General features: G+C 38.3%; 1 protein-coding gene across 2 annotated transcripts; it reads right to left on the bottom strand.

Moving 5' to 3' along the window:
* Positions 1 to 34: 34 nt before the first annotated feature.
* LOC138722354 (vasoactive intestinal polypeptide receptor-like) lies at positions 35 to 27,960 on the bottom strand. 2 transcript variants are annotated; one of them, XM_069860418.1, is made up of 13 exons: positions 27,843 to 27,960; positions 18,809 to 18,908; positions 14,767 to 14,874; positions 13,936 to 14,045; positions 11,015 to 11,112; positions 9,326 to 9,458; positions 8,658 to 8,811; positions 8,058 to 8,118; positions 6,856 to 6,925; positions 6,019 to 6,110; positions 5,215 to 5,344; positions 3,598 to 3,639; positions 35 to 972 (listed from the first exon to the last, which is right to left on the bottom strand). In XM_069860418.1, the coding sequence occupies exons 1-13, from the start codon at positions 27,873 to 27,875 to the stop codon at positions 784 to 786; spliced, it is 1,320 nt and encodes a 439-aa protein (XP_069716519.1). In that variant the 5' UTR covers positions 27,876 to 27,960; the 3' UTR covers positions 35 to 783. The 2 variants fall into 2 exon arrangements, with proteins under 2 accessions (XP_069716519.1, XP_069716518.1); XM_069860417.1 differs by lacking the exons at positions 14,767 to 14,874; positions 18,809 to 18,908 and having other exon boundaries at positions 27,843 to 27,888.

Here is a 27,960-nt window from a genome sequence, read left to right as displayed (position 1 = left end):
AGAAGATCTGTTCAGTGTAACTGTTCAGACACACTGGCATCTGGGTACTGTGATTAGGTGGGTAAGTTATTCTGAGCTCAAAGTAGCCCTGCTGGCATACTTCATTGAGTTAGCTCTATGTTTTATCTTCATACACTCATAATCTGCCTAAGGTTCAGCTACTCCATGTTTTCCCATGGACAAGAAAGTGCTTGGGGTCGTCTGGCCTAATTTAATCTCTGTTCAACAGGAATGGAATTAAAAAAATCCAAGCAGATAATATACCTTGTTTTTTTTCTTGTGTCACTCTTGAGACATCTCAAGATTCTTTTTAAAGGAGGTTGCTGCTCTGTAGGTAGGTGCTTAGCATGTTTCTGTGTGTCAACTTGTAAAACATTACTAAACATTATGGCAAACCACTGCCACAAAATAATTGTTTCATAGGAAGATTAGGAATAGAACTCTTGAAAACTGGAAATGTCAGAAAAGACTAACAAAGACATGACAAACATGCTGGGCCTGAGAGGAATAAATGTAGTTCAAGGCTTTTTTTAGGTGCTAATCTATTGATTCATACTAGTTCAAGGTCTGGCTTTTCACAGCAAAATAAGTGTATTTTATATTCTTGAGGAGAGGGAGAACCAGCATTGCGATACTGATCTGTATCAGGTGAGAAAAGCAGCTCACATTCAGGAAAAGGAATTCACAGGAGGCTCTTGACACTACGGAAAGCCATAAAGGATCCAAGCTGATCTCTTAGGTAGTATGTTACAGTGTCACAGCAACTCATCCTGTTAGAAGAGCTTAGACAGAAGTTACACCATTCTGGTACACAGATGTTTTCCTCTTTGGACTGATTTTTTCAAGCAACGATAACTGGGTGACGTAGTTGACTGGACTGTTTTCTCTGGACAAAGTCCCGTGCTTGTGTGTGAAGTTCAGGTATTCTTGATACTGCCATTTGCAGAGCTGCTTCTTCAGTTCACTTTGAACCTACAGAAAAGGAATTAAAAACCAAGGAATTAGAAAATTAAGACATAGTGGGCATTGAAGGTCAAATATGCCAAAATATCTGCTTGACTACTTAGCCCAGATGCACAAAGGCACCTCAGTCAATAAGGATTAAGCCGTAACATATTTTTAGAAAAATTTAATCGCTGTCTTGATTAATTTTTGAAAAGAAATAGTCTTAATTTCCAAAATTCAGAGGATGACTGGGACTGCAATTGACTTGTTGTAGGTCTGCTACATAAATATTTCTAGTTTTGTGTAATTTCCATTTTATCTCACACTGAATTTTCTGTGCCTTCTGGCTGTGACTTGTTATGTACATTAAGGGTCCTTCTCCAGACTTTCAGTTTATCTAGATCGAATCCCTCAAAAGATCCCTACTGACTCTGAAAGATACTGAATCGACTTGAATACATATTACATTTGAGAGAGGTCTCAGGCATCTGAATAGGCAAAACTGATTTCATTACCATCTGACACACAGCTAAGAAGTAGTTATGTGAGAGATCCGTGGCTTGCTATTGACCCTACTGGAACTGGTGTGAGAGTACACTGGGAATCCAGATTCTGTTGCCCTACATAAACCAGTTCACTCTCAAAGCTGTAGCAAAGGGAATACAAGTAGGTGCAGTGAACACTCCATCCATGCCGCTGTTCACATGTCTGCTCCTGTGGATTAATTGCTCATTGTGCCCTGTTACCTCTGTTTACAATGTGCTTCATTTCCATCTGCTTCTCCTGAAAGGTGGGTGGCTCTCCTGAATGTCCACAAAGTAATTTACGAATGCCATCCTAAACCAAGAAGATATGTCAAATGCTTCTAACCACATAGCTGCCGTCTACCATGACTGTCATTAGTGCTAAATGTTTATGACAGTGTCTTAGTTGTAGCACCATTAGCACAAACACATTCCTAAATAAATGCAGAAATAAACTATTAAGTTAAACTGTTAATTCTTACAGGGGATGTATGATTTAAATACTTCGAACTTAGGAATTAATGTAGTAATTCTGTTATCTATTCCTCTACTAGGTACAGGCTCTACAGCAACGTACAGAAAGGCGGATAGGCTGTGCAGAAGCACATCTTAGGTAGTAACATCAGAGCTCCCTGAAAGTTACTGGCAATATTTATCATTGAGGTGGCCTATTTTCTGCCTTTATTCTCTCTGTTAACTACACAGACATGCCAGCTCCTCTGTGCAACTTCAAATATGAGAGAACATGCCCTCTGGAGCTGTCAAGACTCTAGTAATCAAAAGGAAGATTTCTCCACCAATCCAGGATCCCAGTACTATGCCAGTCAGCTCAAGGGCCTTCAACGCTCCTGCATACCTTATCGCAAAAACACATAACAAACAACACCAGCCCTCAGTTTCATCTCATACAGATACTACCCTGCTTGGTAGCTGCACAGCCTCTCACATCGTTGTAGATTCTTGAAATTGAAGAAATACACAGACAGAAATATTCATTATTTTTTATGACTGCAGGGAACCACAACAGATGTAGGAAGGATCCACTGTCAATTTGTAATGAGTGGTCAATCTTCTCCAGAAGCAGTTATCCCTAAGCAGCACGGATGCAAGCCAACCCATACCACCTAATCCAGGAGCCAGAGATCTCTCTAAACCTGTCCCTTTTTTTGGCACCTAGTAGATTTGTGTGTCGGAAGATACAATATGCAAGTTATTTAAATGTTGTTGGCTAGGAGTCTATGCATAGAGTGGGTGGAAAGCAGAACATTCTGTATTTACAGTTAGTCCTGAAGGCTCTTTCTCATAACAACACTAGAATGGCCATTATAACTTGTTTCCCTAAGTAGCAAATGTATTTTAGGCATAATTCATCCTTGGGTGGGATTACTTTCACCTACATTTACGCACCTCTATGAAAAGTGCCTAGTCTGAGCTGGTTGGGAGGCTGAAGTACCATTAGTGGGTCATTACTCTCATCTAACCTGTATACGTTGCTGATGATAAGATGTATTGCACATTTTCTCACAGCTTTTGTTTCATTCTGCTCTTTTGGGGAATGCACAAGTAAATATAGTCATTTTTTTTAAGATTATAGGCTCTCTAAAGCATACTACAGGAAATTTATACAAATTCTAACAATGTTAAAAAAAAGAAAAGAAAGAAAAGGCTTGAAAAAAACTACTGACAATGCACAGCATGCCCTGGAAGAGAGAAAGGGAAAGGGAAAAGGAGTGAGAAAGTTAAAGGGAAAAGCAAAGAAAGCGGGAAGAAACTCACTAGGAAAAAATAAACCTGAAGAAAGTAAGGAGTGTTACAAGCTTTCTATTGAGAAATCATCATGGTAACTATCAGACAATAAGTAGAAAAAAAGTCCCCTGACAGCAAAGTCATCAACCATTTGTGAAGGGTCATTGCTTCAAAGCTTATTTTTGCCTTTCTGTCAGAATTGTATGAATATAAATAAAGTCAACAAAAGTACCAAGGGACAAAAAAAGATACGGGTATTTCATGCCTTCAGGAGCAGATCAAAGCACAGATCTGTTCTGGAAATGGAAAAAAAAGAAAAAGAAAAACAAAATATGCCCATGAGTTTAGACGGTTTTGACAATCTCATGTACTTGCTACTCACCTCTGCATTTGAGAAGCAATATAGAAGAGCAACAACAAAACCCTAGGACAGGGAGGGTAGGGAGAAAAAAGTCAGCTGTCAGGATTTAAGGCATAGAATTAGAGAAAGACATCAAGTTTTATGTAAAATTTGTGTAAGACAGCAAAAAAATACATATTGCATCGTTCCATTGGAATTTCAGTGATGAGACACTGTTATGAAAACTGAGGGTTTTCATATCAGAACTAAATCCCTCAATGGACTGGTGACATGATACAGAATCAAAAAAAAAAAAAGCTCAAGGAAAGCAGAACGTCATAGATTGTACAGCAATCCAAGATCTGTCATCTGCTTAGAGATTATCTGAAACTAGAATCATAGAATCATAGAATAACCAGGTTGGAAGAGACCCACCTGATCATCGAGTCCAACCATTCCTATCAAACACTAAACCATCCCCCTTAGCACCTCGTCCACCCATGCCTTAAACACCTCCAGGGAAGGTGAATCAACCACCTCCCTGGGCAAATGTGTATTATTGTCCTTGTATGGAGAGAATAAGGACTAATTTACTTTTACTGTATGCTACAAACAAGTGAGTAGTAGGGATCTCTGTCTTGTTCTAATCTATATTTACTGTAGTGGATAAACTGGGTGAGAATGTGTTCTTGTTTTACATCTTTACTGCTAAGTTGTCTTCTTTCATTCACAAGACAGTGACTGTGTTCAAACAACCTATTGGAAAATGTCTTAGGTTCATATTTACCCAGAATTACAGTCAAGCATCATTTTGGGGAGTGTTATTCAGGCAGGGGCCAAGCCATTTCACAGACTGTGCTAACACAGGCAAACACTGGACAGTGCCAGACAACATCTGTGTTAATAAACTGAACAAGTGCCAGCCTTGAATATTGGCCTTTGCTTCCCTATGCAGTCAAAAAGTCAGCATGGTTCAAGACACAGCTTTGGCTTGGGCCAGCAAGTATTTTCCCAAACATAGTCTGGCCATGGTTAAGAGGCAGGCATGGAAGAGGGATAATTTTAATACATACCAATGTGGGCAAGCTCTTGTGGGGTACAGGGCAACGAGCAAGGAAAAAGACCTCATCTGATTACAACAGTGTCTACCATAACCAATTTGTAGTGTCTACCATAACCAATCTCACATCCTAGATATTGTTCTGAGCAGTAGTGTAGCAAAACATAGGCAACGATGAAGTATTAACATGATATATTCATTACTGCTAAAGGATAAAGGCAGAACAGATTGTTATACGTTCTCCTTATTTTTTTCAGACCTCTTATCATCATCTTTATTATACATGGAAATAGTTTCAATCGGTTCACCTTAATCCATAGGTTAGTCTTCATGTTACTTAGTCACTGCTAAATAAAAGCAGATGTGGGTTTTTTTGTGATTAATATGAGATCTGAGTCAAAACTTAAAACTAGTGTGTGGTTTCAAATAATAAGACAACAACGAGAAAGAGCTTGCAAAGGAGTAAGAAGGAATGGATGTGTTGAACTTAGACACATTATTAACACCTGCTTTAATAACTAACTTAAAAAAGGAACTCCTGAGAGTGCAGTGTTTCAGCTCAAAGTTCTCACAACTGATAAACATTTTGTCCAGCTTACCTGGAAAGAACCCAATCCCAACTCAATATAAAGGCGAGCTTCCAGACCAGTGCTTTCTGGGAAAAATGCAAATACAATGTAGTGCACTCCAAAGAGGGGGATCAAGAGTAATGTCGATTTAGCGAGTCTCCTGGCAAAACAAGAGTTAAAAGAACAATGCACTATTAGAAATACGGAATTAGAGATAGCAATTGTATGTTGGAATAAATTTTGATGGTGCCCTAGGCTATTTATTTGACCTTCAGCTCACTCCAGAAGGGCGGAGGCTTACACTAGGTCCCGTGTGATAGCTCACAGCCATACATACATATCTTAAGATAAGTCAAATAGCTCGCTAGAGTCCCCTGACTGTATTGATGAGATCCCCATTGATTGTGAAGGGGATCATAAACAGGAAGGACAAGGTTCAGTTACCAGAACATCACCATCATATTACTGCTAAGAATTTAAAGGAAATTATCTGCATCATTCTGTATGTGATTATTGGTGTGGAAAAAAAAATAGAAGCAAGATGGATGCATTATCTAACATTTAGAGTTTATACTTTCAAGCTGGATCCTGTTGGAGTTGTAATACTTTATATTTTACTTCTCTCATTGTGCCCAATATGCCCACCTTACCCTCCTCCCTGTGAAGAAAAATAGAGATGTGATATTTGGGATGAAAAGGGAAGTTTACATTGTTACTTCTTCCGGGGATTTCTCTTTCTATTAGTAAGGAGTAGAACATTTTATGGTCCTGCCCATAAAATGTCTCTTAAAGCAGCTAGACAGAGTCAATATCAAGTGACCCAGAAATACTTACACAAAGTGGCTTGAATGGCTCCCTCCTCCTTCTTGAGATTTCAATTTATGAACTAGAATTCTTATTACATTAATAAATATAATAAAGTTAATCTGAAAAAAAACAAGAGAAAATCTGTAAAATCACTACAAATCAAGACATATCTTCAGTTGATACAAATTGACTAGAAACAGTGAGTATAACAGATAGAGCTTTAAATGGCACACTGTCTCCTCCCTGAGTTTAGGTGGAATAAATGTGTGCATAAGGCAGATTTTTTTATCTTATCTTCACATCCTAAGAACTAATTTTAAACATAAACTAGCTAAAATTACATATATGTATTTCACAAATTAAACTAGCTTCATATTCTAAAATTCTTGCCAATATGTATTGCTTTTTTTGCAGAAATCACTTACAGTGACATAGACAGGATTGTGGTATGTGAAATGGAGGTGCCAAGGTGATTCCATTATGTCCTAGCATGACTCTATAAAATATAGATTTTAGCATTTATGTTGTGATTTAGGGTATTTTGGGAGGGAAAAACCCAACAAAACAAACAAAACCTACAACAATAATACCACATGTTGTGCAGTAATTTCCAGGTTTTTGAAATTCAGTATTGTAACATCTACTATTGCTTTCCTTCCACCTTACTGAAAGGAGACTCTAACTTAACTTTCACATCGCTGGAGGTTTTCAAGGCCAGGTTGGATGGGGTCTTGGCCATCCTGATCTAATGGGATATCCCTGCCCATAGCAAGGGACTTGGAATTAGATGATCTTTAAGGTCCCTTCCAACCCAAACTATTCTATGATTCTGAAAGATACTCAAGACAAAATGAAAAAACATACTAATACAGTTAGCACAATGGGGCCTTTGATGATCCATAACACCATTCCATTTTCATCATCATCCCAACATCTGAAACAGCAAACAAAACCAGTCATGTTATCTATTCTATGTGAGCTTTTCACAGCACATGAAAGTAATTCTGTTTTAGAACAGGAGAGTGAGGAACACCAAATTTTAAATCAGCATTTTAAGTCCTCTGCTAGTACTGGTACCTCCCTAAATGTTCCTGTGCAGCTCAATCTAGAAGAAGTTTATTCAGTAAGAGGTAAGGGTTGAAAAACCAAAGCGAAGTCAAGAAATGCACATTTATTTTTACAGGTTTATTTTCTGCTCTTCTGTTGAAAAAATCACTGGTTTACGGGGCAGAGATGAGAGACTAAACTACAGCGCATCCACGAATCTAAGGGCCTCTGGCATCATAAGGAAAGCAGTCAGAAAAAAAAACCAGCTCCCTAGTAAAGGTACCCTGAAAGGAGGGAGGAGAGTGGGCTTTTGGTCCTTGTTTTGAAGCTGTGCATGTATTTAAAATCAAAACTAGTCCAGTTTTAGCTTCCTCCAGTCAAGCACCATACATAATAGGTTATATCATGATACTCTAACTGAAAGAAAAAGAAAGGAAAATAGGTTGCGCCAAATGTGGTAGATCATACAATTCACTGTTTCTACATCATTAATCTGAGTCCTAACAAGGTAAGTGTGAAATAATAACTATTATCCAGGTGAAATGACCTGAAGACCTTTAGGGCAGTTCCTAGTAAACAATTATCTACTTGGGTCCCATATTAAAAGATAAAAATTATAGAAGAATCGAAGAACTGAATGGAAGTGAAGGAAGAAAATGTTTATCATTACTTAACAATATGTTTAAGTTCTTGTTCAAAAAGGTAAGAGTCAGTCATGTATGGCTGATAGTAAACAAAAACAGTGTTCTTCTTGAAATACAATTATTTCAAGGACTAGGCATTAGGAAACTTGAAATTTCAATACTTATAACATCTGCAGGTTTTATTACTCCATCAAAATTGGAAGACTAAAAATTATTTTCTTACTTCTGTATGAAGTTTAAAGGTTAGAGGCACAACTTGGGAACAATTTTTTTTTTTCTGATGTGTTCTTAACTTCTATATTTTTCCCTGTTAGCAAATTAAAACACAATACAAAATAGGACTTCTTTGATTTCCTTACCCAAGCTCCGACTTACCCAGTATTTTGTTGATGGATTCTTGTGAGGACCCAAGCAAACATCACAGCAGTGGGAGCTCCTGGGAATATTTGCATGGAACACAATATTATTGTTTTGAATTGTCAATATAAAGTTAGTCAAAAAACTTCTTTAGTCAGTGGAGGAAAGTAACGTTTTTCCAGGATGTTATCCAGCCACATTACTAATCTGCTTGAGGACTAGATTAATAACCACCAGGGCACACATATCTCACTTTACTGACTGCAGAAGAAATATGGAGTGATGGTAGGGATTAAAGGTCTAACTTTTAGATTATTGTAGTTGCAAGCAATTAATTCCAATCATAAAAACAAGTACTGCAGTTTTCTAAGTAGGCATATCATACTGTTTCTAGGAATCCATCCTATCCTCTCCTTTGATATTTTGAACAGTATAAGAATCTGACAAGATAAGAAGACAGTATAATGTTATGGGTTTGATGTAGTAATGCTGGATGAATGGGCAACTTTCTTTGGAAAGATGGCACCTTCAATAGGCACGTTTTATCTCATAATATTTTAGTTATTTCTGAAAGTAAAAGGAAATACTGAATAGCACTAAAAGAAAAAGAGTACTAACCCCAGCCAGTAAATATGAACCACCACACATACTGCTTGTCTGAAACAAATGTAAGCAAAAGCAGTGTTTGCAGGTATATCCCTTCTATAAGAAGCCAGAAGAAATTGGCTAAAATACTGAACTGGAAAAATGCCACAGCAGCCTTACAAGCAACCTGGAAATGCAGAAGAAGAAAAAAACTGTTAGGTCTACTCTCTGTGGTTTTTGGTTTCTCTACAAGTATAGGCACGATCTAATATTACCACATCAAAATGATGAAATATTTCAGTAGGTTTGAGATTTTATCATTTCATTTGGCTTCACATCATTTTGTTTGTTTTTTTAAAAAAGGAAACATTGTCTCTCTCTTACAGATTAAATTCTTTACTGATAGAAATTTTTACAGCTTCCTGAGGGTTGATAGACCTGCACCTTGTATATTACCTGCTCATGGCAGGGGGTTGGAATTAGTCTTTGAGGTCCCTTCCAACCCCAACTATTCTATGATTCTATGATATTAAAGCTGAATGTAGCCATAGCACTTGGTCTTTGGGTTTGTGTAGTCTTGTTTGGCTTAAGATTTCAGTTCCAGCAAACCAAAGAGAAACAGGATTAAGAAATCTCCATATTCTCTTCAGGTAAAGAATTAAGTGTTAAACCAAAGATAAGAGAAAGGGGTAGTTTAGTACCGTTGACATTAGGCAGTGGTCCATAGTTTCATCTGCAAACAAAACAGCATCTTTGGTGAAAACAGCAATTGCTCTCAAGATAAAGGAGACGAACAGGTGCATATGAATGTAATTCCGTGTACAGTGGAATTTTCTAAATCGGAAAGAGAAAATAGAAATTGATCAAGAAAAATTTCTCATGGTGTCATCCATACTCAAACACAAATACAGGATGACTGCAGTCACCTTCCAAAGTTAATAAATGATCTAGCACTATTTGACAGAACACTAGCCATAAGGGAGCAGATCAGTTATTATCTGTTCTAGCTAATAGAAGTGCTAGTATAATTGTCCTTGAATCACCACACACTTAAAGGAGAAGCCAGAAGTGCCAGAGGCAGAGAGTAACTCTGGGACTCTTGGGCTGTATCACAATAAGGCCTTTTAGTTATTCTAAATAGTATGGGGGTTTTTGAACAAGCTCTGATCAAGCTTTTCAGATGCTTTCTGGCCAGATGTGAAGAGAATATTGAACAGGTGCCAGCTGAATGTTGTGGGATGGCTGCTAGAAAAGTAGCTGTCTTAGTCTAGACTGCATCAGTCTTATGAGGAGCAACTGAGGGAACAGGGGCTGTTTAGTCTGCAGAAAAGGATGCTGAAAGGAGACCTTATCACTCTCTATAACCACCTGAAAGGATGTTATCATGAGGTGGGTGTTCGTCTCTTCTCCCAAGTAACAAGTGATAGGACAAGAGGAATGTCCTCATGTTGTGTTAGGGGAGGTTTAGATTGCATATTAGGAAAAAATTATTCACAGAAAGGGTTATCAAGCATCAAAACAGACTGCCCAAGGAAGTGGTGAGACCACCAGCCTTGGAGGTATTGGAAAGATATGTAGACATGGCACTTAAAGACATGGTTTAGTGGCAGTGTTATAGAATCATAGAATCACAGAATAACCAGGTTGGAAGAGCAGCTGGACTTGATGATCTTAAAGGTCTTTTCCATCCTAAGTGATTCTGTGATTCTGTTTCCCTAGATTGCTCTGTCCACAGTTTTAACTTGAGTTAAAGGAATCTCCTTCATAGATTCAACATATTAGCCTCTTGGTCCTGGATGTCTCTATAAATGACATGATCTCTGAGTTTGCCAATTCACTCCAATTTGTAAGCCACTTACATGCTCTGCACTTCTATCTGCAGGGCAAGGTTAAGATTTTTGTCCGAGTGCATTGGAACCAATCAAAACCAGAATTTGTTTCCTAATATCCAGCATCAGGAAACATGATATTTAAATTTCTTTTCATCACTTTCTATAGCTCTCAATTATGGAAGCTATTGTCCTCCACAGAGGGAACGGACAGTTTAAAATTACTGATGGTTCAAGGGCCTAAACCACTCAGTTTCTGCAGAGTTATGTCCTGCTATGCACTGAAGGAATAGTTATGTTAATAGCGATAACAGATTGGAGTATTTCTACTGTATGCTGTCATTAAAGAGACTAATGATCTGCCCAGCCAGTGTTACTGTGTTAACATCTTCAGGGAAATGCTACAACATAGAGAAGGACCAATTGCCATCAACAATGTTATGTCTGCGAAGGGTATGAAAATAATATTAAAAAATCCCCACAAAACAAAAAGGCAGGGGTTTGAGAGGAATTAGGATGAAGCTTTCTGAAGACATCATGAAAAAGAGACCACTTTTTTACCTGAAAGCAGCAAAGACAATTAGAGCTGTAATGAGTGAAGTCACTGATGCTGCATAGCCAGCAGTGTAGACACGCCAAAATGCAGAATAATATGATTTCTATGAGAAAAAGAGAACACAGACCAAAGCTGGTGGTTATGCAGCATGCATAATGGTGTGCTTATTTCACTAAGCTACATTTTCCCTTACTTACTCCTATCACCTATGCACTGCTTTGCATGCTTGAGATTTGCTTCAGGTTTTTTCCTCCATCGCTAACACACATATTTTCTTTTGAAATCTTACATGTGACACAGGTTTCACAGCTCACAGGCTCATCTGCAACAGGGACTCCTTTGAGTGTGTTCAATAAGAAAATGTTAACTTTGTTATGTTGTTAAGTAATTACATTTTCTTCTATAGGCACATAATAAAGACTCTAGGGCACTGAAACGTGCTGTTGGGTGATTTGTGATTTTGTCACTTTAGACCTGTGCCAGATCTGATAAGTATTGATTTTCAGAAACAGCCTTAGCTAACAGGAGAATAAACTTGCATTTTACAGATGAGGAAACTGAAACACTATGAAACAGCTACATCATATTGAGGAGATAAGAAAGTTAAAGCTAGGAGAATAAAGTCAGAGTCTTTAATTCTTTGGACAAAGTTCATTCCGTTGCTATCAACTGTAATACTGTAAACTTTTTATAGCTCCTTTCTTTATTTCTTTTGCATTCAAATATAAATCCTAACAAAAATGAAGGATTTTTATATTGCTTTAGCTATGCAAATTTTATTCTGATTAACTACAAGATCACCTAATAATTTAAAATCCCAAGAAACTAAATACTCCGAAACCAGGAAAATTTCTTCCTTGCAAATGCAATGGACACTGTTCTCTAATTGATCCAAACTCTGTTTATCCAAAAGGCAACAATTCTAGTTTGAGACAACCAATTAGCAATTTTAAGAATACCCATAAATAAATCATGCCACTCTGACAACCTAGGAATCATTCTGGTGTTTCTAAAATAGCCCTAATATTTTATACCATATTTTCAAAACAGAGGTGAAAATTAGAAAATAGGATATTCAGCTGAATAAAGAAGTATTTAAATGCATTTATCCGGTTTTGTAGGGTAGGAAAACACCAACCCTCTATGCAGAAAACATCATAAGTCCTCATTACAGATACAAACCAAAAAAACAAGTGGCTCTCTTGGAATATAAGTGGGACTTATCTTTCTTACTTCCCTATGTTTATAATGCAGTAGAACTTACTGATCTTATCTTTGTTTTTACAGAGTTTGTGGGTTTGAATGGGATAATAAATGAAACACAGCCACAGTGCATACATGTGCACACAGCGCTTTAACCTGAAATCTTCTATGATGTTAAAATGTAATATAGTCTTTTGCTTGATTTCAGCTCAGGCCAGCTACAAACTATGCCTGGCTTAGCACAAGCCAGGGACTGTTTTTTGAAAACCACCCTGGAGAGTAATAGTTTAGCACTGTAGGTGAGAGCCATGCCATGGCAGCTGGAGAGCTGTGCCCCAGAATACATGCTATACATGAGTTTTATATTCCTTTTGAACTCTTTGCATGGTTTTAGGCATTTTTCCAGACCTTTTTTAAGCATTGATCATTCTAGCTTGCCCACTTTTGTCATTCTCACTTCCCCGTAGTGTAAAGTACAATTATTCTTAATTTAGAGGTGGGAAATTAAGTTCCAGATATCTATCCTGCCTGTTACAGCTGTGCTGGAGTTTCTACGTTCATGGAGCCAATTGTGTCTATGCTTCCTAAAGATACAAATACCTGAACTAATACTTCTGTGCTTGAACTTTCATACCTGGACAACCAAATGGTTTACTCTAGAGAATACCCAGAGTGACAGTGATGATAACCCTCTTCATCTTTCTGTGTCTTGTTTTGGTCTGTGACAAATGACATTTTTCTACAGTTGAGTCATGACTGCACACTTTAAATGAGCTGAGTTAGACTTTTCTTTTATAAATTGGAAGGAGCTCATTGCTTCTATCAAAAATATCACTATAGGAGGAGGAGGCAGCGATGCAATCCATCTTGCATTTGTGCAAGATGTTTGAACTTTGTCCGATACTGATTGGAGATGAGGAGATGGAGACAACCCTATTCTCTCTTGCTAGGACTGTCCCATTTTGCACAGGTCAGAACTCAAAGGCAGAGTCAACAAGCACATCTTTGTTAATCAACAACCTTCACCACTGGGGCACCTACACTACCGCTGAAGTGTGAGGCATTCCTATCCTAGGGCCAAGCATGATGATTAGAAACATGGTAATTTAAAACATTTGAAGATGTGGATGAAGAAGAAGTGCTGCTAGAGCCTAATTGAGTACCAACGATGATCATCATATAAGAAAAATAAAGGTTCACTTCCTACCCCACTGAAAGCCTAAAGCAAAATAAACATCCTAGAGTTCTCTCCAAAAGATGTGCATTGACAAACATGCTATAATGTTATATTTCTTTTCCTCTGACTCAGGTTAAATCAGGAAAAAAACAGCAACAGGGATCCAGAAGAATTTTCCCCAAAAATATTCTTGCAAATAAGCGAGTAGGATTTCTTCCCTGGGAGATGGGTACAAGATGAGGATTCAAGTCACCTCTGCCAGAGAACCAAAGTCTTTATTTTCAGTCAAAATAAGTGAACTAATCGTGAGTCTATTCATTAACACCAAACCCAAACAACTAGATGGAAAGTGCTGCCTGCTACTCCCTTGCTTTTTATTAAATCTAATTTGCTAAACAGGCTCTAAATTTACCTAAAAGGTTTGAGCTTAGCATTGAAGATCGGTAATTACAGGGTTGCAACAAGTCTCAGATGTGTGGGAGCATTCCGACATACTCAGAAGAGGGTGCTCTGCAGAGGTCCACAAGCAGGAAATAAAAAACTCACCTGATCCTCAGGCCCTTTACTGGAACCTTCATCAAATCCACAGGCAACGGTGTATGGTGGGAATGGTTCTGACCAATATGCCTCCTGTGTGCAGTTTCTCTGAAGGAAGCCTTTAACAGCAAAACATATCAGAAAATTAATTGGGGGGGAAGATGTTCTTTAAGTTCTGACAAGAATCAACAATGTTTTATACCTACTTTAATTCTTAAGTTAGGTACTTAGAGGTCTAGTCATGTTCAGCAAGATTGCCTATAAAGTCACAATATTCTAGACATCTACCAGTTAAAATGTTGAGACTTTGAATCTCAAATAACCTCAAAATGCAGTGGAATTTCTACATTTCATATAAGAAATTAATGCTGCAAATTCATTCTTTACACAGAGGAAATCAAACTATGCATTCTGTCTTGCATTTAAAACATAATTTGTGCTTATGGACAAAACCCTGAGCCAGCTGATCCAGCTTTGAAGTGAGATACAATTTTTGACCTTAGTTGTACTCTGACTGGAGGATTAGAATAGATGACCTTAAGAGGTCCTTTCTATCAACACTTTGTAAATCAGTGATTCTATGACATACTTATATTCCTTTATAACACCAGTAACATAGTGCAATTATCCATATTTTTTAGACCATCAAAGACTGTAACATAAAATAAAAGATGCCAAATATTGACAATAAGACAAGATGTGTATCTGGATAATTACTGTATGTTGACTGACATAAGGTAGCATTGTGTATCAGGAAAATATCCAAGTTATTGAATCTTTAAATATTATATTTTATTTTAAAAGTATATGTAGGGATAAGAAATAGGAAACAAGTCTTGCCATGGATATTGGTGATTTCTTCAAAGAATCTTGGACAGGGAACTTTAACCACTTCTCCAAAAGTGGCTCTAGGCCAGCAAGTTAGACCATCCCAATCTCTGGTGCATCCTGAAAAAAAAGTGTCTCTAAATAAACACACACAGAGAGAACATCAAAGAGCTGAGATTGTCTGAGGTTTTCCCACTAATTCATATGCAAGAAGAGCCACAACAAGACATGCAGCTCTGAAAATGAAGGATTGTATAATTTTCTGTTGTTCCTGAATGCTCGCATATGCATTTGGTATTCCAGCTTGACCTTCCCCCACCTTAACTCATAAGAGAATGTACCTGAAATTCAAGATACAATATGAAGATCAAAACAAATGCGGCACTTTCTATTGTCAAAATGAAAGTCACCAAAATCAAAATATTGAATCATTATTAGCACTTGAGATTCCTCCTCGCTGGTTTCAGAGTCTAAATGAAAAATAACAGCCTCAAAAATTCAGCTTCACTCTCTTAATTCCATGCTTAAATCTACCAGCTTCACCTGGCTTAAAGGAAAAAAGGGTTTAAGACAATAGGGAATATTGGGAAGCCCTAGTTTAAGTCAGTCAATGGCATTATCACAAGGGACTTGAACAGGAATTCGGTTCGTCCCAGATTAGAACATCTTCCAGCATCATATAAAATAACCATCATCAGGAGCAGATCTGACTGGCTTGGATTCACAAGATTCTCTAAACCAGAGATTGCTAGCTGATGACACAAGGCATGGTCCTAGCTATGAGTCTGATAAAAAGGATTTTTAGATGTTATAGTCAGTCACAACGCATTACATTGAGACTCAAGCTGTAGTCATACAGCATTTGTTAGCAAGTAGGTGTGGGTGCAGCAAGAAAAATTATCAGCACATAAAGGCGCCTGAATGAATAAAAAAGTCACCATGCTGTAACTGAAACTGTATCTAGATAGTTTAAAGGTGATATAAAGTAGTGCATGAGTTTCATTGGAGAGGTATTGTTTTCTTCCACCGATTCTTTTCTGTTTCCTCTGTGACTGATGACAAGACAAATCTCAATTGGTCAAGAGCTGAATTTTGGAAGCAATATGACTTGCCTGTAGCTGAGCAAAGTTACTGCCTGGCTTCTGAAAGGATAGTCCTGAGAATCTCCTATAGCATTAACCTCACAGGAAGGATGAAATCCCCGGTATCCCCAATTTACCAGATGGGAAAATAGAAGCCCCGATTCATTATCTCTAATTTTAATTATCCAAAATATGTGAGTTAATCTTAGCTATGTTCCCTCTGTAATCAATAAAAAGAGAAAGTGACTTCCAGCGTGTGATTCATCCTACATATTGGCGCTTCTTACTGAGGACAGGATGAATCACTCACTACAAATACCTAGTTCTCTCTGATGATTACAGCCAAAACTAGGCTGCTGATTTTCTAATTAATAAAGTCAGGCAATATAAGTCCCACTTAGACATGCAGTGGCCCACTCACTTAGATGTAGGGACATAAATGTTCCCTCTTAAAGGGACTATAGTACCTTTGAGGAGCTGGGTGTAGAAGCCCATAGTATTTGGCAATGTGGGGTTAAAAACGAGAATTAGGTGATCTTATGTAGAAGTGGATCCTGTATGTTTTAGATATTAGATGTGGCTCCATCAACTTTTACAGCTGACATCAAAGTGACATCACTGAGTGTAGAGGTAGAAACAGCATTTTATATGCCAAGGTTTTCAAGACACTAGGGATTGTCCAAGTCACCTGAGACTCTACAAAGACAATGGCAGTAGAAAGGGTATCAAGCAATGCTGACAACACAGATATTTAAGTCTTTTTCAGTAACCCAGAGCTCTTACATGTTTTTTTAGAAAATGGAGAAAAATAAGCATTTTTAGAGCTGGATTCAACTGACCTGTTTTACACATAGAATCATAGAATAGTTCAGATTGGAAGGGACCTTAAAGATCATACAGTTCCAATCCCCCAGCCATGGGCAGGGACACCTCCCACTAGATCAGGCTGCCCAAGCCCCATCCAACCTGGCCTTGGACACCTCCAGGGATGGGGCAGCCACAGATTCTCTGGGCAACCTGTTCCAGTGCCTCATCACCCTCATGATGAACAAATTCCTCCTTATGTCTAGTCTAAATCTGCCCCTCTCTAGTTTGTAGCCATTGCCCTTAGTCCTGTCACTACAAGCCTTTGTAAAAAGTCCTTCCCAAGCTTTCTTGTAGCCCCTTTTCAGGTACTGGAAGGTCACTATAAGGTCTCCTTGGAGCCTTCTCTTCTCCAGGCTGAACAAGCCCAACTGCTCCAGCCCTCTGATCACCTTTGTAGCCCCTCTCTGGATCCGTTTCAACAGCTCCATATCCTTCTTATGTTGAGGATTCCAGAACTGGACAGACTACTCCAAATGAGGTCTCATAAGAAAGGAATAGAGAGGCAGCGTCCCCTCCCTCACCCTCCCAGTCGTGCTTCTTTCAATGCAGCCCAGGATACAGTTGGCCTTCTGGGCTACAAGCGCACTTTTTTCTCCAAGATGTGAGAATTGCATCCTGGACTCTACTAATGACACACATTAAACACTGATCTTTACAACAATAATGTGGAACTACTTTAGATCGAAAAGCACAACAAAGACTAATTCCAGCACAGATTCTCTATGAACACTGAGAAGTAAGTCTGTATAAATTGGGATCCTTCAGTTTGTTAGTTCCTGAAAACTGGAACACAAGATAGAGACTTTTACCAATCCTTGTCTGGTTTTAAAATACACCATATTGTATGTAATAATTCATTATCAAAACTGCTAGAACTTTTTTGATTGAGCTACTCAGTGTTTCCAGAGCAAAATGCATCCAGGAGGTATTCTGAACTTGATTAAGGAGGAGAGGGGGAGCAAAATACCACTAAAATGGAGTAGGCAAGTGCAAGAAGGCATTAGAGTGATTGGAAAGTCTGCAGAAAATAAATATGAAGATAAAGAAATAACCTGGGGGTTAGTCTTTACATTTTGTAAAGCTGCTAAATACCAACTTCCAGGTGGTTGCAATATTTCTGTTCATTCCAAGTGCATGAAGCCTCTTTGTTTCATAACTCCTCTGTAGAAAATGAACTTCTAATATTCATGTTACTGAAAAATCTCACTGAGTCAGATTCATACCCTTCTAAGCAAAGTTGGCCAGAAAAAATAGAACTGAACTGTTGAAAGATTTTGAACATTTTGAAATTTCACTTTGAATCAACTAAAAAAAGTCTCCATGAGGCCAAAACACCAACAAAGAGAACCCCCTACACAGCATTTAAAAACTATTTTACAGTCTCTCTGAAATGTTTATTTTAATTTTCAAAATTCATATTTGACCATGTAACAGCTCTCAAAACACCACCATGATAAAGCTTTTCAAATTAAGAAAGAAATAATAAACCTCCAAAAGTACAGAAATATTTTGAAGAAGTTTGAATTATTTTTTCTTTCATTTTTCACACAGTACATTTTCACCAGATTGGAATGATTCCCCACATCACATAATTTCACCAATGCTATTCAGTGTCTTCTGTAGAAGTTTCTTTGGAGATTTAGATATAAGTAAAGAATGCACCAAATGCTTCTGCAATATAAAAAATTCCAGGTCGGGTTTTCCTGCCCTAATTAAACATCTAAACTTGTCAGGGTCTTAACTAATCATCTTAGACTTAATCTGTAGTAAGTAAAGAGAAATCCTACTCCAGAGAATGATTAATCCTATCCTAAAGTTATCTAAACCAGAGGCAATGAAACATGTACTAGGGACACCCATCTTCCACCATTTACTTTAAGGGAATTTAAGAAGACTAGTTATGACTCAGACATTGAGTTTTTAAAGATGTCTATAATGAAATTAGGCAGTATCTAGCCCATAGAAGAAGCACTTCAAACAGTTAAGATACCAAATAATACAGGAATTGAATCTTGACTCAGCAGAACAAAAGGTATCTTGACATTCTGCCCCTGAAATTATAAACAAAGGATATTCATACCAAAGCTTGAAATCTGGACTGTTACCTTTAAGATGAGGTGAAACAGTTTCATTATTTTCTAAGCAGAGTGCCTCTTCTTTGACCACCTGCTGGAATATCTTGCATTCTGGATGGATTCCCACAGCCTCAGTGAGAGAAAGAAAAAACAAACCAAAAAGTTCTTTGATTACTGGAATGAGAGGAGTAAGTTTCTTTCCAATTTGTACTCTGTGGCTGATACTTTGAGGTCTAAGAATGTGAAAACTCCAGCTGAAGATCTTTCTGCAAATAGGGCATGTAAACTGCAGCAGGCAGTTGTGATGCTTTATCGACTTGTGTACATGTCTGGATATGCATATTCATGTGCATTCTTCAGTGTATGATAATAAAGCTCATGTAGCATCACCTCTGCAATCTTGACATTTATACCACCTCTCCTTTACGCCCATGATTTTTACTAAACATAAACCTCTTTGCCAACTGGCCAAAACAGAATTAATCTACCAGCTATGGAGATATTCACACTGAATCCCACAAACATACATGTAGTCTGACCATCCACCTATTTCTTCCCTATAAAACAAACAATTAAAAAAAATTTAAATATACATTTGGGGTTTTCTTTTCTTTAGTTATTATTTTGGGTGTTCAGAACTATCTATTGGCAAAATATTCTTTTGATTCTTGGGAGCTCCCAAGAAACAAGTCTTCTTTATTGGAAGAATTAGCCTTATGTGAGACAATACTGCACCAAAATCTGCTTTGGGATATTGGGATCTTCAAGACATAGGGAGTCCTACATGGAATACAGCTGTGGGATTTCTCCTTTTAAGTTATACTCTTCAAGGCAAAGCCAAGGGCTCAGGGGGCAGTGATTTTATTTGAAATGATGGATTGAAGACTTTCTGAGACATTTCTGAGGTAGACTGTAGGTCATTCTAAACCTCTAATGATATTGAAAACATGGTTGAGATGAAAACATCACAGCTATATTGCCTTCTCAGTCTCAGGAAGTTGATTTATTTGCCCTCAGAAGTGCAACTAGGACTTCTTTTAGCCTCCACAGAAACTCTACTGGAAGTCATGTAGACTATTACATCTTAGCAATAATATCAGCCTAAGGGGAAAAAAAATAGAACATAACTTTGTCTTTAAAAACCTTAAAAAACTCTGCCTACATTTGAGTTTTAAAGTAGTGTAGACAGGCTGCTTTTAATTATGAAGCCCTAGAGATGCTTCATACAACCTAATATTAGAACAGAAAAAGGATTAAGAACAGTGTTGGAAAAGAGAATTAAGACACGACTTTTTTCATTATTTATATTGCTCCAGTGGGTAATTCAAAATACATTTTATAAGTCAGTGTGAGTGGCTTTTAAAATAGTGTTTCTTGCTATTCAACTATAGTATCACAATTATGAAATGCAGTTTTTCAGGTATTAATAGGATCTCTTCTCATTTATTTATCTTTTAAAATGCATTTCACTTTTCATTTGGTCTACATAATGAATTCTTTGAATAGTAGTAAAAAAATGATTGCTACATAAATCTCTCAATATTTCAGTTTATAAAGATGGATTCAGTTGGACAAGAAAGAAATAATTTCTCTACTTTCTGGAATTTTTGGACGTGGTTATTGCTTAGAAACTTTGCATGTGGAATATTCTTAGCCTTGATGCTTAAAAGTAGTGACAACTTGACATGATGCCATACAAGTTACCATCTATAGAGTCCTCTGGGAACATGCTTGAAAACAATGGCTCATCATAACCCAAAATGAAATAAAAAACGTGAAAGGAGAATTGAAATGCCTTTGAGAAAAAAGTGCTTGGGAGATGTGGATTAACTTAACTCCCTCCTCATGCCAGAGGTGCTGCTAATAGTGAGAACAGATATATATTAACTACGAAAAGTTTCAGAGGAGGAACTGTTAACTTTCTTCAAGGGACAAAGCAAGCAACACATGCAGCAGATGCAGGTGGAACATAAGTCAGGGACTAAGCAGCTGAGCTCTCTCAAATGATACGTTGAACACTGCATATGTGTGCCAAACTGCTTGCTGCTCCAAGCAGGTCTCTTCTCCTTTTCTCTCTCCTTTGGTAAGCCTACATCTGTTGAACCAGACCCTCAGTGACTGTAATTCAGTACAGCTGTATTGAAATTAGTGGAGTGCTATTCAATTACAATGGCTGGGCTAGCACATACCCTGCCCATAAGGAAGTTGTGCATTGGTTTTACACGTGAGAGAGGAATTGGCATGACAAACCAGATCCCTAGCATGTATAGTCCAGACTCTGAAAGCACTAATTAATCACCAGAAAACATGATTTTGAGCATTTCTTCTAGCAATCTTGACCAACTGCTGATGATACTTACCAATGATGTTGTCATAGTCAGTCCCACTGCCTCTGATAGCTAAGCATTTAGTCAGCATTTTTTTGATTTTCAGATACTAGATTTGCTGTGGAGATGGCTATAGCCATCAAAGCCCAGAGTTTTTGTTGAAGCATGGGTTAAATTTTATTGACATTTCATTGTTTGAAAAGCAACATCACGTGCGATCGGAGATGTAACCTAGAGATTATCTGACAAGAAGCAAAACTGAGGTTGGTAATGCTAACTCAATCTTATAGCGTTACTGAAAGTAATGTCACTGATGAAAAAACTAAAAAAAGTAAAAAAAATTAAAAATTACATGTGTACAAGAAATTGAGAACAGTGATGGTGCTTCAGTTTGTGGATTTTCCTCAGGCTTTAAGAAAAAGAAAGACATTAAACCATTTTACAGTCAAAGAAAAGCCTTCTGGGGAATACATTGTGATTTGTTGGATACAGCTTACTTATTCTTTGCTATTAATCTCAAAGTGCCTTGAGACAAAAGTGCACGTTGTTGTTGTTCTAATCTGCCTACAATGGTTAGGTGATGGGGCTCTCTAGAAACCAAGGGCTCTACATTTGTTGAAGGGATGTAATACTGCGATTTGGGATGCATTTGCTTTAGTGACTGAGTTCTTGTAGGAAAAGAGTAGCTTTGTTCACCTTCAAGAATAATAATTTATGAATGAAAGCAAAGCTGAGATTTCTGAGGCAGAGATGTCCAATCCCACATAGTCATCCCTGCTATGGTAATTATAAGAGGCTGATTGAAAATGCTGCTTCTTGAATCAACTTTCCCTAGCAGCCAGGCAGTAATCTGGCATGAACATTACTGAAAATCACAGTGGAATATCTTCACCTCAAGGATTATACAGAAAACTTAGAGGTTTCATGCAGAGTTGTAGATAGCATTTAAGGAATGGAACTTTGCGTTGATGAGCGTTGCAACACAAAGAACGTCAGTGACTAGTCAAAATTCACAGGGGTGTCCTAGCCACAGAAACAATCTTGCCTGGAAGAAAGCAATCACATAGTGAACATTAAAAAATTACCTATGACAGGCATGGGCATGCTAAATACCTGACAGAGTTTAGAGATCCAGATTTTGGGCTTGCACTTATTTTTGGACTTCATTTTCTGGACTTCTGTAAGGTTATTGCATTGAAACTTGTGATATACTCACTGATAGTAAAGATATAATGTTATTTTGTATTTACTGTGTTACATGATAATTTATTTATTTGCATAATTCTTATGAGGAAAAAAAAAAAAGTTAATTGCATTTTAGGCTTTCATCTCTGTGTTTGGTAACACCAGACTTAGCAAACACCAGGAAGAGTTTTTCTAGCAACAACCTCATGCCATACTTTATACAACTCAGTTAAAAGCAGTCTTCCCTAAGAACTCATTCAGAGATGGTGCCCCTAGGCTGTTGTGGTGGTAGAAAAGCTGTAACTTACATGTCACATAAAAGACAGATCTTCACTCATTAAGAAGTCCATTACCACACTTGAGGAAAAATAGGGACATTCTCTATGCTCTCTGAAAACAAGGGAAGTGCTTCAAAGCTGGACAAAGAATATATTAGTCACATTTGAAAAAGCAATTCAAAGGGATCAAAGAGCCAGAAATAAATTGGTAACACTTAGTCTTTGTGAAAATTAATAAAAAATAGAAGAAGTGTCTGAATTAATTGGCAAGATGGCAAGGTTTCAAGAACTTGAAGGGTCTTTCCAGTGATCCGGTTTAGTTTCCAATGGTGTGCAATCCTAAAACCTCATGAACAGGTTTTGCGTCAAGTGCATAAATCATTTACTAAGAATATTCATCACTGTTCTTTTTGCCTCGGTCTCTACAGCTTGCATTCATGTCTCAGATCTCATCTCAGATCTTTGCTGAAATCATCTCTGTACTCCCTGTTCTCCCTTCCTGAGCTTCCCATTTGCTTTTTCTGTTATGACTGTGACGGCTGAATATTTTAGCTCTCCCTTATACAAAACCAGAGTTGCCTGCCATTCTCATCACACGCTGACTCCCCGCTTGGAGGATAAAAACTCACCTGGTATTTTAGGGTACAGAAGAACATTGCAAAGACATTAAAAATCCTGCATCCCCTGCCTATTTTTAACTGGAATGAAGTATTCAGTCAGTCGTGGAAGTTGGACAGTGATGCCAAATACAGTCTGGAGAACCAGGCTATGCTCTGAAATACATGCTTTTTTTTTTTTTTGTGAACTGAAATTTTGATGAACAGGAAAGGCTTACAGGATGGAATTAGAGTCATGAAAAATGTTGAACACAGGTCAAATAACTTAAGAACACAAAGAAATCATCAGACTTCTTCATAATTTCTTAGGCTGTTTAACCTATGTCATCAAAATCCTCTGAAAGGTTTGTCTCTTTCCATCTGCTTAGCTCCTCTCTCAAAAAGCCAAGTGCTAATTAGAAAGCTTTGAGACTGGGAAGCACGGGTCACTGAAGGCAGGATCAATTTTCACATGTCCTTTGAAGGGAGCTGGGACCAACCATGAGCTCAATAAGCTCTTATCCATTTTAGTACAACTACATTCACAATCACCACAGTAAGGATCTTCCTATCCACTGTGCCTCATTAGCAATTCTGGGATATTTATAATACCTTATATGTTGTATCACGTCCTGTCAGAAAACTGCAAGAAACCTTTAAAAAACCCCAAAGATTGATTTTTTTTTGTGCAGCGAAATGTCTGACTCTCGAATGTGCTTGTATATAGAGATGAGTATCCATTTTATCGCTACCATATCTTAGTCATGTTTACCAATCTTGATTATGACCGACCATAAAACATGTGAAAACCACAGGAGGGACATGACTCCTGTCACCAGCAATGTGTTCAGTTATCATAGAAAGTCCTACCCTCAGCAAGCAATCTCTGGCACGGTCTTGATCGCAGAATCTTTCAGCCTCAAAGATAAAGACCTATTTCCAATTTTTCTCGTCAGCCAGTTAAATCAATTATTTCAGGAGTCTTTTTGGCTAAAAATGACTGCCTAGAGGATATTTTCAGTGCTTGTTTTCTCTTTCTAACCTGATTACCTATGGAACAAGAGAAGCTGAGACACGGATTGCCTCATAGTCATTTAGAAGAATGTATTTTCAAGATTGGTTTTAAGACATTGGTGTAATGCTTGAATGCTCCTCTGTGTATTGGATTGTGTTTACCTGACTAAATTTAACTGCACAGGCTGACACAGAACAGTACTTGCTGAATATACATGTCCATGCATATCAAGATATATATTTACTCATAGGTATTCTGTATGTGAACATACAGCCATACTTCTTTATTTTATTTATAAACCCTATGTAATTACTATTATCTTGAGAAAAACCAAGACATATTTATTAGCTCTACACTAAATTTGTAGAGCAGTTAATTATCACTAACACAGAATAACAGAAAAGTAATAACAGAAGATCCTCATTGTTTGAATCTTGCAAGTATTCCTCAAAATTAAAGAGCAATTTATCCCTTTCTTCATGTGTAGCGTGATTGCGTGACAGTGGGATTCATGTCACCTAATCCCAAAGAACTGAAACCTACATCTCAAAGTCCATCTGCAAGTTCACTCAACCAAAACCATAACCACTGTTCTTGGAATGTTTCCACCTCTTCCCAGTAGTTTTGAAGAAGGCTAAATGAGCAGATTTAGACAAGATTCCTTATTTTAGATAGATAATTTTAGATGATTAATCTAAATTCCCCCATCAAGCCTCCCTTAATGATCAATGAAGGCAGACAAGCAGTTTGAAGGAAGGATTCCTCCTACCTCTCTCACACACCTAATTGAGGACAGTGACTCACTGTACAGGAGGCTGTCTCCCTCCATTAAACCCCCTCCATGCTAATGAAACGCCTAAACAGACTGATTTTTCCACACCTCTGGTTGGCTATGGAGGGGAATTTAAGGTCTGCAGGGACCAGATCCCTAAAAGAAGAATCATAGACTCACAAAATCACTAGGTTGGAAAAGACCCACTGGATCATCAATCCAATCATTTCTACCAGCCACTAAACCATGTCCCTGAGCACCTCATCTACTCATCTTTTAAACACCTCCAGGGATGGCAACCCTACTACCTCCCTGTGCAGCCTGTTCCAGTGCCCAATGACCCTTTCTGTGAAAAATTTTTTTCTGATGTCCAGCCTGAACCTTCCCTGGTGCAGCTTGAGGCCATTCCCTCTTGTCCTGTCCCCTGTCACTTGGGAGAAAAGGCCAGCTCCCTCCTCTCCACAACCTCCTTTCAGGTAGTTGTAGAGAGCAATAAGGTCTCCCCTCAGCCTCCTCTTCTCTAGGCTAAACAACTCCAGTTCAATCAGACGCTCCTCGTAAGACTTGTTCTCCAGCCCCTTCACCAGCTTTGTTGCTCTTCTCTGGACTCGCTCCAGAGCCTCAACATCCTTCTTGTAGTGAGGGACCCAGAACTAAACACAGTATTTGAGATGCAATGTACATTTCCAATACAAATTAGCCAAGAGTAGCTATAATAGAAATTTAGGCATTCAGTTCCATTGTGTTGGAAGCTTAGCATCTTGCCATGGATCTGGATCCATAAGCCTGTTACTATACGAAATGCTGTGTTAAAGCAAATGATAACCTATCTACATTTCCATTCTCACCTCCATTCATTAGATCAAACTGAACCCCTTTCCCAGAAATATGAAAAGCTGTTATGTGCCTGAAGAAGAAAGAAGTTTAGCTCAGCAGGAAGGACAATGAATGCAGTCTTTTCTGTTCCCCACCTCTGTTTCCTGAGACTCTGAATGCTTTTAAGACAGGAAAAGTAATTTTTATGCATTTCAGCATTCTCTGTTCCTTGTCACCTACAAGCAAATGGTAATTTTTAATGTCAAGGACTCTATTCTGCAAGGCACAAAGTATATCCTGCAAAATACAGCTCCCTGTGGAGCTGATAGGAGGTAAAAGTACACAGTTCCACAGAGGAAGTTTTCAGGAGTACCTTTCCAGTTTATTTGTCATTTCTTTGCAGAATCCACACTAGGATTATTTTTTTGCTCTGAGATGATTTTTTGAAATATGGAAGGACTGCTTACTCAATACATCCTGTGGGTTTCTGGCTTTCCTTGGCTTTCTGACTTACAAGACCTAGTTTGAGACATGAAAACCATTGATATTTAGAATGCTGACTTTTAACAGACCCATAGTTAGAGTTCACATATGAGCAATAGATCTAATAGATCATACAGACTGTAGAATTTCTTTTGTTATGGGCACAGTCTGATGCAATATGCTAAAACATTAAAATGATGTGTGGCAGCCCACAGATGTGCATTATACATCACTTCATGTTAGCTTCACTCTGCTGACAGCTGCAAGAATAAGTTGTGCATCTATTATGTATAAAAAGGCTAGTCCAGATGCCAAAGTTACTCTACCTGTAGCAGTGTAACACTGTACACTGACTAGTTTTCTCTGAAAGAAGGGCATTACACTTGATAATAACTACATGTGACAAGGTTTACCCATCAAGGACCTATATCTTATCAATTGTCAATAAATCTGTGTCAATGCAGAGGGAAAAATGAGTTCCAAAGGATGCAATGTGAAGATTTGAAAATCTACATCCCATCTTTAACCTTTTAAACCTGAAGGGTTAAGACTCATCTTTAACCATCTAGGCTCTCACTATTATGAGTGGAAGAAAACGAGCCCTAGAGGAACATTCACCCCATCTGTCTTCCTCAGGACAAGATGAAACATCTCCCAGCAAGATGACTGTTTCCCCCTTGACTGCAGCAGGAGTCTGAATCGCAGCCTACACTAAAAATTTAACTGCAAAATGGCTAAAGTTGGAACGAATAAGTCCCTGGGAATCATACTCCTAGGAAGGTTTCCAAGTATTTATCTGAGGCTGAGGAGAAAGAGGAGATACGACTGTACTTGTACTTAGAGTAGCCTTTGCTAACCAGCCTAGGCAATGCCAGCAGCAGAGCATGAAGCTTAGGGAGGGATAAATGTGCTCGAATTGTGTCTCCGTGCTAATACATCTTCCCTGATGTTTAATGTTATAATCTCACCTGCTGCCTCCAGTGCATAGCAGACATAAGTAGCTCATGCACCTGCTTTGTGATATTATAAGTACAAACATCAGTGCCCTTTCAAAGGAGTAAATGTATCAAATTCTTGAGAATGAACTATTCCTTTTTAGTTATCCTTCTTCTCAGCAAAGTTACCTTTCTCAGGACAACTGAGACAGTAAGCCCTCCTCTTCTGTCCCTCTAAAACCATTCTACAGCTACTCTGACATAGGGATTATTCTCTGCCCTTAGGAAACTACAGTTCTAGCAAACGAAAAAGAAAAGACATGTATTAATAGCATCTTAGAGCCAGAAAATTTCAAAGAAAAGAGCTGGGTCAAACCTTTAATTTGGGAATATATTTTTCATCATTCTCCCACATCCCCATTCCTCTCTTTTTTTTAAAAAAAAATTAAATTATTTCCTTATTTTTCTTTCTTTCTACCTGCTCCCTCTTCTGAGAAAAGTTACTCTGCGAAGAGCCCCACTCTGCACCCTGCGAGGCAGCAGCATCCAGCTGCGGCTAACAGGCTCAGGAACCAGATGTGCCGTGCCCCATCCCACCCCCGACCTCCTCGCCCCAAACCCCTCCAGAACCCAAAGGCATCACCCCTGGGCACTCACCAGCGGGAGCAGCAGCCAGCACAAACTTAGCATCCTCTGCAGCAGCCGCCGGGTCCTCCCCGCTCCCTCTGCCTGTTGTGAAGCTGCCAAAAGCCGGAGCTCAGCCCGCCCCCACCTA

The sequence above is a fragment of the Phaenicophaeus curvirostris genome, chromosome 6 (assembly GCF_032191515.1).
Source record: "Phaenicophaeus curvirostris isolate KB17595 chromosome 6, BPBGC_Pcur_1.0, whole genome shotgun sequence".
NCBI classification, from domain to species: Eukaryota; Metazoa; Chordata; class Aves; order Cuculiformes; family Cuculidae; genus Phaenicophaeus; species Phaenicophaeus curvirostris.
The sequence above is the reverse complement of the archived record's forward strand: the minus strand, read 5'-3'. Positions and strand labels throughout refer to the sequence as shown.

What these genes read in the sequence shown, in the direction of transcription:
- LOC138722354 (XM_069860418.1), bottom strand. Translation starts at nt 27,875, where the DNA reads ATGCTAAGTTTGTGCTGGCTGCTGCTCCCGCTG. An exon ending in TGTTTCACCTCATCTTAAAG is followed by an intron (nt 14,875 to 18,808) that starts GTAACAGTCCAG and finishes CTTTTTTTTCAG; the next exon opens with GATGCACCAGAGATTGGGAT. An exon ending in AGCCATTCAAGCCACTTTGT is followed by an intron (nt 5,345 to 6,018) that starts GTAAGTATTTCT and finishes TTGTTTTGCCAG; the next exon opens with GAGACTCGCTAAATCGACAT.